Consider the following 12401-nt stretch of genomic DNA (forward strand, 5'->3'; position numbering starts at 1 on the left):
TAGAGTAGAATCTGGAGCACTCCAGGAAGTATTTGTCCTTGTGTTCAGATATAAAAAAGGGATTATCCATTCCACTTGTGCAAAACAGGGCATCTTCACGGAAGGCAGTAAAGTCTTGTTCTCACCTAACATCTCAATAATCAATAGCAATAGCACACAGACGTATATATCGCTTTACAGCCCTTTCTAAGCATATTGCATCCAGCAATCTGGATCCTCATTTGACTGACCTCAGAAGGATGGAAGGCTGAGTCAACCTTTAGCTGGTTAGGATTGAACTCCTGGCAGTGGAATGCAGAATTAGCCTGCAATACAGCATTCCAACCACTCTGCCACCATGGCTCATCGATGGGGTGAGAAGAACGTTGAGAAGAACCACACACATCTGTCTTTGGTATGTATGTATTATTTGTGCTTAATGCGATCAGTATTATGTGGACTTCACAATTATTCTTTGGGTCTTTATCCCCATGCATACATAGGAAACTGGAAAGGGGAATGATAATTAGGACCCTCTAAATATAGGCTGTGGGTGTAAGGTATTCGATAATGACCCAAATAATTACTATTCAAGTAAATATTTTAATACATAAATACCTAAAGAGTCAGTGCTTTTGTTTTCAGCATTGGGGGGGGGGGGGGGAGGAGAGAAATCTAAGACCTGGCTTCTTTTCAAAGAATGAAACATTATCTTTGTTGGCCTTCAAAGCAAATTATGATTTACCGGTAAATGTTTAAGATATAGCTCTGTGCTTTAATTTGGGCCCAAACGTAGTGCAGTAGAGCAGTGTTTCCCAACCTTGGCAACTTGAACATATCTGGACTTCAACTCCCAGAATTCCCCAGCCAGCATTCACTGGCTGGGGAATTCTGGGAGTTGAAGTCCAGATATGTTCAAGTTGCCAAGGTTGGGAAACACTGCAGTAGAGAGCAGGTTGGCTTATCTTTAGTTGAATACATCCTAAACCTATAGAGCTTCAGAAGTATAAAATGACTTGGTTGGGGTAGGGATGGATTAAAAGAGTACTGGATTAAATGATGAACAGGTCAGTCCTACGAAATAACCTGCAATGGGAATCACTCACAGTTGTCCTAAGTGCAGCTTCACTTATTCAAGGAGGAAGGTGGCAAAATGATAGAAAGCAAGGTCTGTTTCCCCTTTTTTTTTTTTACTTACAGTCATGATGGAATGATCAAGGATGGGCAGGGTAGGGTAGGTTTCGTTCAAAATTGCCCCCCTAAGGAATACTGGGAGCTTTGGTAATAGTGCCTGAGCGAACTGCCTGAGAGGGAGAGGGGAAAACAATAAGAACAAAACAAAAAGACAGAATGAGTTTGGCTATGATGACAAGTCACACTAAACTCAGTCAATGGATTGTGGTCCAGATAGGTTTGCTGTTGTCTGAAAAGACAGCCAAGATAACATCCAAGTGGGGCTTTGGGAGAAGAATGTCGCCCTTTCTCTCCTGCATTCCTTCCTAGAAATTTAAATCTATATAAATCTATGGTGAAGGGAACAGATTTAAAAAAGTCTCTTTTTTGAGCATCTTTGTACAATGTCCTAGAGAAACTGCAGCTACAGGAGGAGGAGGCTGAGCTCTGACCCCTTTCTCAGTGAAATAACAGGATTGAACTCCTTCTAAGAATATGACCAGGAAACTAATTTTTGTGCAGCTCTAATTTAAAACTTCAATTTTAGTAATAGGAAGGAAAATAATAGCATTAGCCACTCTTGAGAGGCAGAAACTGTTTTTTCTTTATGAAGGTTATTTGTTGAAGAAGTTAAAATATATTTATGTACTTTAAAATATATGTTTTCATTCTGAGACTTCACCAATAGGTAGGGAAAAAGAACTCCTTTTCCTTAAGGCTTTCCAATTTGGGTTTATTTATCTTATTTTTGCTTAGATAGCATATATGTGTGTATGATTGCTTCATATTCAGACAGAGCTGTTAGGATCTCATAAAATGATTGAATATAATACATTAAACAGAATATTAATTGGTAGGGATTTTACAAATATACTTATCATAGGATCCCGGTTTTAAAATATCGCTGTGAACTTTAGATCATCAGAAAGAAAAAAATATGTTTTGAAATGCAGCGTTAGAAAAAGGAATTGAGAATTGCTTGGACCACAAGACTAACAAATTATTCAGCCCTACATGAAGTAAAACAAAGTTGATCATTGGAAACATTAATAATGAAGCTGAAGCTTGGATATTTTGGCCACATAATATAAAGACAAGAATCACTGGAGAAGACACCAAGGCTTGGAAAAATCAAAGGCAATAGAAAAAGAGATCAATAAAAGACAAGATGGCTATAAGCAATCACCAAGTATGAGTTTATAAGAATTCAAAGAACCAGTGATTGACAGATAATCTTTATGTCTCTTGGGTCATAAAGAATCAGAAGAATTTGAATGACAGCACAACAAGGAATTGGAAGTGTAATTATATTTAATTTGTCCCATGGATTGCAGTGAAAACTCAGCATAGTTAACTGACTTTCTTTGAAAATTCTGAAAGCAGACTGAGTCTAATTCTTTATAAATGTCAACTGCAGTTGTCATGAATGTTACCACTGTCATGATGATAAATATATTGCAACATCATTTGCTTTTTTTAAAGATGGGAGTTCCTTTCGTAATCCCATTATCAAATTGAATACTTCTGCATTAAGTGTTCATATATTAAATATTTCTTTGTGAAAATATTCACACTCTTGCAAAGTAGTAAGTGTTGATTATAGGGATGAACCAATGGCGGCTATTATTATTATTATTATTATTATTATTATTATTATTATTATTAAATCTTCAATTCTATTCACAGTCTGGGACTGATAAAAACTTAACAATCCATGTCCTAACTAAGAAGCTGCTAAAGTAACATCTGAGTATACAGGCAGTTCCAAGTAAGGTGGTATACAAATCTAATAAATAAATAAATAAATAAAATTGCTCCTGTTGTTGTTGTTGTTACTATTTTGTGCTCTATTGCAGTTTAGGCATAGGTAAATCAAATTTTGGAATTTTTCAAATGCATAATTTGCAGAAGTGCCTCTTATAGGAAAAAGCTGATTAAACTAACTTCTAACCAAATCAAAGTGACATCAATACATCTTGAGATCAAGTTTTAAATAATCTATTCTAACACATTGCCACTAGATGGCACTACCCTAACTTTATTCAAAAAGCAACCAATTCCCATTACTGTACTGTATACTTACTTGGAAGCACGATTCAAAGAAATTCATGAAGTTTACTGCCAGGTTTCAAAAAGTGAATGTTGTAATGTATGCCCACCCATATTTGCTCTTTATAATTAATATGATGGTGACATGGCTATTTGGCACCTCAATATAAAATCTGAATATCCCAACCATATAAAAACATGCTGATTAAATTAAATCTTGGTGGCTCATTTCTATCCTCATCTTAAATAAGTTTCCACAAAGCCCATAGTTTACAGATGCCTTGTCTGCCACTTTTGTGCTTCAAGAACTTTAAAGACCCTTCCCTACAAATGCCTCACTGGAGTGTATCACGTTTTGTCACTTCCAGGAAGATTAACATAATTTAATCCAAACATACTTCTAGTACTTCTTGCATTCTTCGTTGATGCTTTTCAACCTAGAAGTTCTTATAATGTATACAAAATTCCTACCGTGGAACCTTGTCCAAGTAGTAAGATAGTTTTAACATGAGATCAACATTTATAATCACAAAATATTACCATCGCTCAAGCTGTTATGAAAGTTCAGTGAAGACTAAAGGAATTACATTTATTTTGGGGGTTGGAGATACCCATCTGTGAAAATAAGCCCCAATAGATGATCTCACTGCCAACAAATGACAGTTTTGATCATGCTCGCAAATGTCAGCAGCTAATAGGTAATAAAAGCAGACAAGAGCTTTCTAAAGCTATGGTTACTATAGTACTTGGTGCCATAAGCCAGTTAAAACATTGGGAAGCAGATAGCAAATGTGACCCTATGTTATTATCAAAATGACCTCAAACCCAAGTTAATATTGGGGGGGGGGGAATCTAAATTAGCCAACGTTGTATTTAGTCCCTCATTAAACCATATCTTGAGACATCTGTGGTATTTTAGTGCTACCAAGGCATTGTATGAAGAGTAATACAAAAATGGTCTGGGGTCGCATAGCTACAGAACATTAAGAATTCATTGGATAATACCTCCTATGAATGGATGGTATAAAAAAGGCTGCATTTTTAACAAGCTTTTTATTGGTTTCAATGATCCTTAAACCTGTGGGCCAGTAGATATAACTCTAAGGTCAGGGGAAAGGTTATATGCTAGTTCTGTATTCACTAAACTCTGGGATAGCAGGCACCAATTAACTCATTACTGCCAGTCTGTCCACATTGGTAGATTTTATTTTAATTAAATAATGTAGTTCTTTTTTTATTAAAAAAAAAAAGCTAAAGCTGCATTTTATCTAAAGAGCAACATAAAAAGCTGTAGTCAATTAGTAGTTGCTGGTGAGTTGCAAAACCACCATAAAATGAATTCAATCTTTTCCCCCCAATATTAAATATTCCACATCAACAAGGCCTGATCTGATACCCTGAAATTATCCCTTACCTCCATTTAAATATAAATTCCCCCTTTGTTGGTTATCAAAAATAAGAAAATCTATAAATTCAGCAGATGTGAGGAACAGAGATACCTCAACAATCTATTTAAAACATACCTTTCCCTGGCTCATTTAAATGAGTAGCTGCCATTGATTTCTATGGTCAAAGCATTGACCTGTAAATGTGTATTTAATTCATTCTCTCTCCTACCCAGCACTGGGTAGCCTGGTCTTTACCAAAGATTCCAGATGTAATAAGTTTGATAAAAATGATTATATTAATTCATTACATCATATTTCATTTCTTTTCTAAGCCACATTCATCAGACTCTTCCTATCATTAGGGAATGTTGCACATGTCACAAGTACAACCAACCTATTTGATAACATAGTTTACATCCAGAGGTGGGCTGCTAAGTTGGAACGGTGATGTGTGCTCGCCCCTGTGGCTCTGAGTGCTAGTGGAATCCAGTGCAATTCTGCTACTGCACCTGGGCAGGTAGTGAAATCGCGTGTGGAGATGCAGGGGTGCCCGTGATGCACTTGCGCCTCTGTGTGCGATTTTGCTACTAGTCCATGTGCAGTAGCATCATTATGCGGGACTCCGCTAGTACTCAGAGCCATGGGGCAAGTACACATCACCGTTCCATCTTAGCAGCCCACCTCTGTTAACATCTCTATTGTACTAAAGGAGGGAGGGATGGAGAGGGAGAGAAATTTTAATCCTGAAAGCATCCTTATGGCTTCAACCCATATTTTCCCCACAATAACAGCAAGGATATATGCTTAAGGAAGAACTAGAACTCAGTTTCCTGGTTTCTAGCCCAGCACTTTGGCTACTGCACCAAACTGATTCAAGATTATGTCTCATTGATCAAAGCCACGATGGACAAATGAAATCAGTTATCAATGGAGCCATCTGGTGATGGCCACATGACATGTGGAAGTTTGCAAATTAGAATACAAAAAGAATATGCAAGGAATAAAAATGGATATGTTGTGTATCTGTGAAACTAAGAGAAAGGGCTACTACATCTCAATGAAAATAGCTGGAGAAAAGTATAAAAATGCTTGCAGAGAAAAAAGAGGGTTGGTTGGAAAAAATTATACCCATATGCTTATGTATACAAATGAGGCCATGCTGTTGACTGAACCCAAATGATTTTCAGGAAATGTTAGTTAAGTTATGATGAAAAAGATACTATGGTTTCACTGATTAATTAATGAAGTACTAAGGTACTTGTGCTAAATGGGGGGAAATGGAATGAATTATAGCGAGTAGCACATGAATGGTATTCATCTAGAGCAGGGATGGCGAACCTTTTTTTCCTCAAGTGCCGAAACAACATGGACACATACTATCACGCATGCGTGAGTGCCCACACCCATAATTCAATGCATGAGGAGGGCGAAAACAGCTTCCCCTGCCCCCCCCCCCTGGAGGCCCCCTCTGGAGGCCGGAAATGGCCTGTTTCCCAACTTCTTGTGGGCCCAGTAGGCTCGTGTTTCACCCTTCCCAGGCTCCAAAGGCTTTTCTGGAGCCAGGGGAGGATAAAAACTCCCTCTCCCATTCCCCCTGGAGGCTCTCTGGAAGCCAAAAACGCCCTCCCAGAGCCTCTGTGTGAGCCAAAAATCAGCTGGCCGGCATACACATGCACAATGGAGCTGAGGTAGGGCAACAGCAGATATGGCTCTGTGTGTCACCTATGGTACCTGTTCGGCATCAATGATCTAGAGTCCTATGTAGGGCCCATGCCCCACAAGAAGGCAATTTCATTTTTAATGGGGGCAATTGGAACCTTGTTTAAACCTAGTTAATGGCCTTTTAGGCTTCCTCTGCGTGAGTACAGTGATCTCTCGATTAGCGCGGGGGTTACATTCCAAGACCTCCCGCGCTAATCGATTTCCACGTTATAGTGGTGCGGAAGTAAAAAACACCATCTACGCATGCGCGCCATTTTTTTCATGGCCGCACATGCGCAGATGGTGGAGTTTGCGTGTGGGCGGCGGGGAAGACCAAGGGAAGGTTCCTTCAGCCGCCCAACAGCTGATCTGCTCCGCAGCGCGGAAGCAGCGAGGAGCCGGAGATGGGGTAAAGGCAAAGGGGAAACCCCATCTTCGGCTCCTCGCTGCTGCCGCGCTGCGGAGCGGATCAGGTGTTGGGCGGCTGAAGGAACCTTCCCTTGGTCTTCCCGCCGCCCAGGCAAAGGGGAAACCCCACGATCGCTTGCCGCTTGCTGCTTGCTGTATTGCAGCTTGGAGCCTTGCTTCGCCTCCTTCGCTGCAATACGGCAAGCGGCAAGCGGCAAGCGATCTTGGGGTTTCCCCTTTGCCTGGGCGGCGCTGGGGCCATGCGGAGCCGCTCATCTAGGGGGGGCGTGGACTGGCAAGGTGCCCTCCGCTCTCTCTCTTTCTCTCCCTGTTACCGGTGTGGTATAAGAGAGAGAAAGAGAGAGAAAGGAGGGCGACTTGCCAGTCCACGCTGCCCTGGATGAGCGGCCCCGCATGGCCCCAGCGCCGGACTCCGCCGTTGCCTCCGCCCTTGTTCGGCTCTGCAGCTGAGAGGCCACGTCCACCCCCTCCTCGGTGTCCCCGGCACCCAGCGTCCCCACGCCGCCTCCACCTCCCGGTAATGCGCCCAACCTCTGCCTCTCTCTTTCTCTCTCATATACCACGCCGGCAACAGGGAGAGAAAGAGAGAGAGAACTAGCGCGGACTTATAGAAACATAGAAACATAGAAGACTGATTATTATTTTGATTATTTTATTATTAATTATTTTTTAATTAATATTTTTTGAAAAACCGCGTTGCAGCGTTTCGCGCTAATCGAGACCGTGCTAATCGAGGGATCACTGTAGTTCACTTTTTGAATAATAAGAATTATATATATTGGGGGGGGGAGGCCTCAGGATTTTAGCGATGCTTACATGGGCCATGGCCAGAAAAAGGTTGGGAACCACTGGTCTAGAGTTAGGTTTCCCTTGGTGAAATGTTTCCAAAATTGGGGAAATGATGGCAGATATTTTAAGATGTGTAAATTCTGGCTGAAAAATAATAATTAGTATGTGGAAGAATGCTTGTTGAAAGAAACAAAATTCTTCTTCCTAAGTTGTTATATGGAAGTGAGGGTTGTGCAAGTAAGAATAAATTTTAAAAGTAAGTTGATTGGGCAGGAGCTATTTAATAAGCATTTGTGGGTACTCGGTGAATGTGATTTTAACACAAAAGAGCAGTGAGCAGTACAGAAGAATTAGGAGGAAAGGTTTGGTCACCCACAGAAAAAATGAGAGACAGGGACTGAATTGCAAAACAAATATATGAAGAGAATGTGTATGAGTTAAGAGGAAAAGAGTAATTGTGGTTGGAATTGATAAGATCCTCAGAAACGGGAGAAGTTTAAACAAGCAGTGCATATAGTAGAAATAAAATGAGGTACAGAGAATGCTGTTGGTGTTAACTAAGCGTAATTATATCTCCCCCCCCCCCATTTTTTTGGGTCCTTTCTTGTGTCTTTGTTCCTTATGCTTGGTGTTTCTCATTCCTTTTCTGCACTTTGAACAATATTCCTTGCCCCAAAAGGGAATACTGTGATGGGCGTGTACAGCAGGTATCATTTTACTCTACTACTGTACAGTGATACCTTGTCTTACAAACTTAATTGGTTCCGGGACAAGGTTCTTAAGGTAAAAAGTTTGTAAGACGAAACAATGTTTTCCATAGGAATCAATGGAAAAGTGATTAATGCGTGCAAGCCCAAAATTTACCCCTTTTGCCAGCCAAAGCGCCCATTTTTGCGCTGCTGGGATTCCCCTGAGGCTCCCCTCCATGGGAAACCCCACCTCCAGACTTCCATTGCCAGAGAAGCACCTGTTTTTGCACTGCTGGGATTCCCCTGCTGGGATTCCCCTGCAGCATTACAAAAACACGGAAGTCCGGAGGTGAGGTTTCCCATAGAGCAGAGCCTCAGGGGAATCCCAGCAGCACAAAAACGGGTGCTTCGCTGGCAACGGAAGTCTGGAGGCGGGGCATCCCAGAGGCAGCAGTGGGTTTGTAAGGTGAAAATAGTTTGTAAGAAGAGGCAAAAAAATCTTAAACCCCGGGTTTGTATCTTGAAAAGTTTGTATGATGAGGTGTTTGTAAGACGAGGTATCACTGTATTTCCAACTGCAAGAAGCTGGGGGCTGGAAAATAGGACTGGAAAAGAATTTGGCATTTTCTAAGCATGAAAAATCAATAGAAACAATGGTTGTTGTTGTTGTTGTTGTTGTAAATCACAGATTGTGAATTTAAGAAACTGCCACACAAAAAAATCAGATGCCTTTGCTGAGAAAGTTGCTTGTGAAATCTATTCAACATTTGTAGGCTGGGAGGGCACACAACATTTCAACAACCAGCAGATACAGCCTGCCTCCAAGCCCCTCAGAAATCCAGTAATGCTCATAGAATTGCAGAAGTTTGAATTAGGGTCAGTTGTCCAAAGAAAGAAGCATTTCTGGAACAGAGTGGAATAGCACAGAACACAAGTGCCACTCTGTGTAGAAACCCTTTACCAATGTGGTTAGGCAATATGGGAATTTGAAGTTCAACTAATACCGGCATTGGGCTGAGGGGACAGACTCAATGGAAATATCAACATGTCATCATACCTTTTTTTTAAAAAATTAACTCTCATTGGAATCTATGATATTTTAGACCTATTTGTAATTTGAAGAATGAGGGTTCAGTCAATGAAGAACTGCTTTAAAAAAAATTTTTTGCTGCTTTTAACTAATGTATTGTTCATCTGGAACTTGAAATATTTGAAAACATTTCAGTACATAAACCTTCGGATGAGGAAGAAAATGTAGCTATCTTCTTCTGTGACTTCCTTCCAATTTGTGAAAGATTTTTCGTTTATGGCACCATTTCAGTTATGATTCATTTGTTTGTGCATATTGGAACCACTGATGGACGGCTACTTTTGTTTTATAGACTGTTCTTTCAAACAATCTCTTTCTTCAGATGTTCCTGACAATCTTCTAATGCAGTGTTTCCCAACCTTGGCAACTTGAAGATATCTGGACTTCAACCCCCAGAATTCCCCAGCCAGCATTCGCTGGCTGGGGAATTCTGGGAGATGAAGTCCAAATATCTTCAAGTTGCCAAGTTTGGGAAACACTGTTCTAATGAACAAATCCCTTCATTCTATTTTAGCAAATATAACCATTTCATTTTTAAATGGTTAGGGTTGCACGAGCAGGAAGATTAATTTTCATTACATTTCCTTTTAGTCCAGAACCTTAAGAAATCTCTTGCTGAATTTTAACAGATTATCCAACTGGAAGAGAGGGGAAGAAAGGAAGGAATTTGCTATCAAAGTCTTTCCCACCAAAACTAGAAGTTTTCGTTCCATTAGCTTGCTTTTAAGAAAGCTTCCTTCGTAATTGAAGTCAGCGTATTTTAAAAGAGACCTCTATTTTTAAAACATGCTTTCAAAAACAAGACAAAGCACTTCAAAAAAATTCAATACAGGCAGAAGAAAAACAATCTCGCGAAAATACCTTCCAGTTTTTCCCTGTTCTAGGCATAGGTTGTGACTCTGATTCAGAATGGCTGGTATTTAACACGGTCTCTACTCCAGGTTGCTTCAAAAATTAAGAGATTACTGTCTGATTTGTCATTCAATAACCTGAGTGAGAATTTTAAATGATTTTAAGGCTCCCTCAATTAAATCTAGCTTGAGGAGGAGGAAAACATTAAAGGCTGGCTCTTTATCAGGTTTTTATGTTCTACTAAATCACTAATGGGGGTATTTCATATTGTCAGTTTTTAACTGGGAAACATCAGAACTGGAGGAACAAAACACTACGCCTTTTCTAATGAGCTGCAATTAAACAGTCAACTCCGTTATGTTTCTGGCAAACCACTCCTGTAGAGGTCCTGGCAGTCTCAAATGATTACATAATGCAAAAAGGGGGGCGGTATAAGAAAACCATTTTATAATTAAGAAGGAGCTGTTTGGGCATGTTAAATCGGTAGCTCCTTTGTAGAAGTGGCTGAACCAGGCTGATCTGTGGGTGTTCAACTCAACTGAGGGGGAAACGCAAGGATTACTACATTCAGTAGGTAAGACACGCATGCATTAGTTGATGTGACAGCTTCAGCAGGTGTCATTAGTACATGCCAACACGGAAAAAAAACACACAAGCAGGGCTTATTTCCATGGTAGCAGTAAAACCTACACAACATACCCCCTGAGACACTGCCCTCAGCCCTTCCCGCCACCAAGGGAGGAAGAGCTATTGGCTGAAGACTTCTTCAGTTCTATTTTCATAGACTGAGTCTCGGCACGAGGCTCGAATTTGGTCTGATTTCCTGATCCAGGGGCCGGCACAATTGGCTTCCCAGCTTTCATACCTTTAGATACAGGGATTCGGGTAGGTGTAGGTCTCAGGGACGACCCATCCTGTCCTGTCTGTAAGACAAAGAGGGGGGAAGCCACAATATTAGATTTACGTGTGTAATTGGTGCATGTGTATTTGTACACACAACTTCCATTTCAATCTACGACTGTGCCAAAATCAACAGCAAACAATGTCGGCTGGCAGAACCTCGGGGAAGAGCCTTCTCTGTGGTGGCCCCGACCCTTTGGAATCAACTACCCCCACAGCTCTGTATTATCTCCAACTTACCGGTCTTCCGGAAATCCATTAAGACCTGGCTTTTCCTAGAATTAGGATTGACTGTATGATTTTTTTAGGACATTATTATATTTTATTGCACTGTTGATTTTATTGCTGTATTTTTATTGTTGTTTTTATGACTATTGTTAGGCACTCTGAGTCCTTTTTTGGACTGAGCGGCAAACAAACAAACAAATAAATAGTCAGCTTCTATGCCTACGGGAGAGTAGAGCCTAGCATTCCTGCTCCTAGTTCATCATCTTAATCACTGTACTATACTGGCTCTACACACCCAAACACACACACCCAAATACACACACAAACACACACACACACCTATCCTTCTACAGCTGCTTATTATTTTCCATAATAAATATACTTAGAGACACCATTTTCATCAACACACAGTAGCTGGGGATTCAGCCCAAGAGCAATATACTGTAACTTCTTTCCGCAAGCTGATCAAATCTAGTACAAATTATGCAAAGATTGGCAAGATGGCCTCTATTACTCCCACAAATGGTATTGTACCCCCGACACACACACTGAAATTAAAACTTTAAACATACCACATGTAATGGGATGGTGGGAAATGTGGGGAAATATTAACCCGTTGAAGCTGGCTCAAGAAAACAGAAATCACAAAAACTACTAGAACTCTACTTTTGTGGGGTACAATAACAGAATCGTGAAAGACTGAAAGGGTTTTCCTCTGCCTCCTCCTATATCAAAGAAAATCAAGACAGGGTCATCTTGAGTTTCTTTCTCATTATTATTATTATTATTATTATTATTATTATTATTATTATTTATTAGATTTGTATGCCGCCCCTCTCCGAAGACTTGGGGTGGCATACAAATCCTGTCTTCTCATTCCAGATTGATGTTTTTTTAACTATTTTTGCATTCTTTCTTCAAGGTGATTTTCATCTCCATTCAAGGATGGAAGTTAAGCCAATACAAAAAAACCACAGTGTCAGAATTTTAAAATATTCCTGGACTAAAGCAGCATTTAGAGTAAACTTTCTCATCTCGGAGCTCTTCTGATGTAAGGGGATTGTAATTCCCAGAATTCCTTGCTAATATGGTCAAAACAGCTTTGGCAATTGGAAATTGTCAAATTAGAGAAGT

General features: G+C 40.3%; 1 protein-coding gene across 8 annotated transcripts in view; it reads right to left on the minus strand.

Moving 5' to 3' along the window:
• The window catches only part of FILIP1 (filamin A interacting protein 1), a 114161-nt gene that overhangs the window by 942 nt on the left and 100818 nt on the right, over window positions 1-12401 (minus strand). For 3 of the 8 annotated variants that reach the window (XM_070733080.1, XM_070733078.1, XM_070733079.1), the window contains exon 3: window positions 10821-11062. In XM_070733080.1, the coding sequence (XP_070589181.1) occupies window positions 10856-11062 (207 nt within the window). In that variant the 3' untranslated portion in view covers window positions 10821-10855. Of the gene's footprint in view, window positions 1-1177; window positions 1284-10814; window positions 11063-12401 lie in introns of those variants that run through there. The other 5 variants (XM_070733077.1, XM_070733074.1, XM_070733075.1 and 2 more) reach the window with 4 other exon arrangements.

This window comes from Erythrolamprus reginae, chromosome 1 (assembly GCF_031021105.1).
Source record: "Erythrolamprus reginae isolate rEryReg1 chromosome 1, rEryReg1.hap1, whole genome shotgun sequence".
Classification (NCBI taxonomy): domain Eukaryota; kingdom Metazoa; phylum Chordata; class Lepidosauria; order Squamata; family Dipsadidae; genus Erythrolamprus; species Erythrolamprus reginae.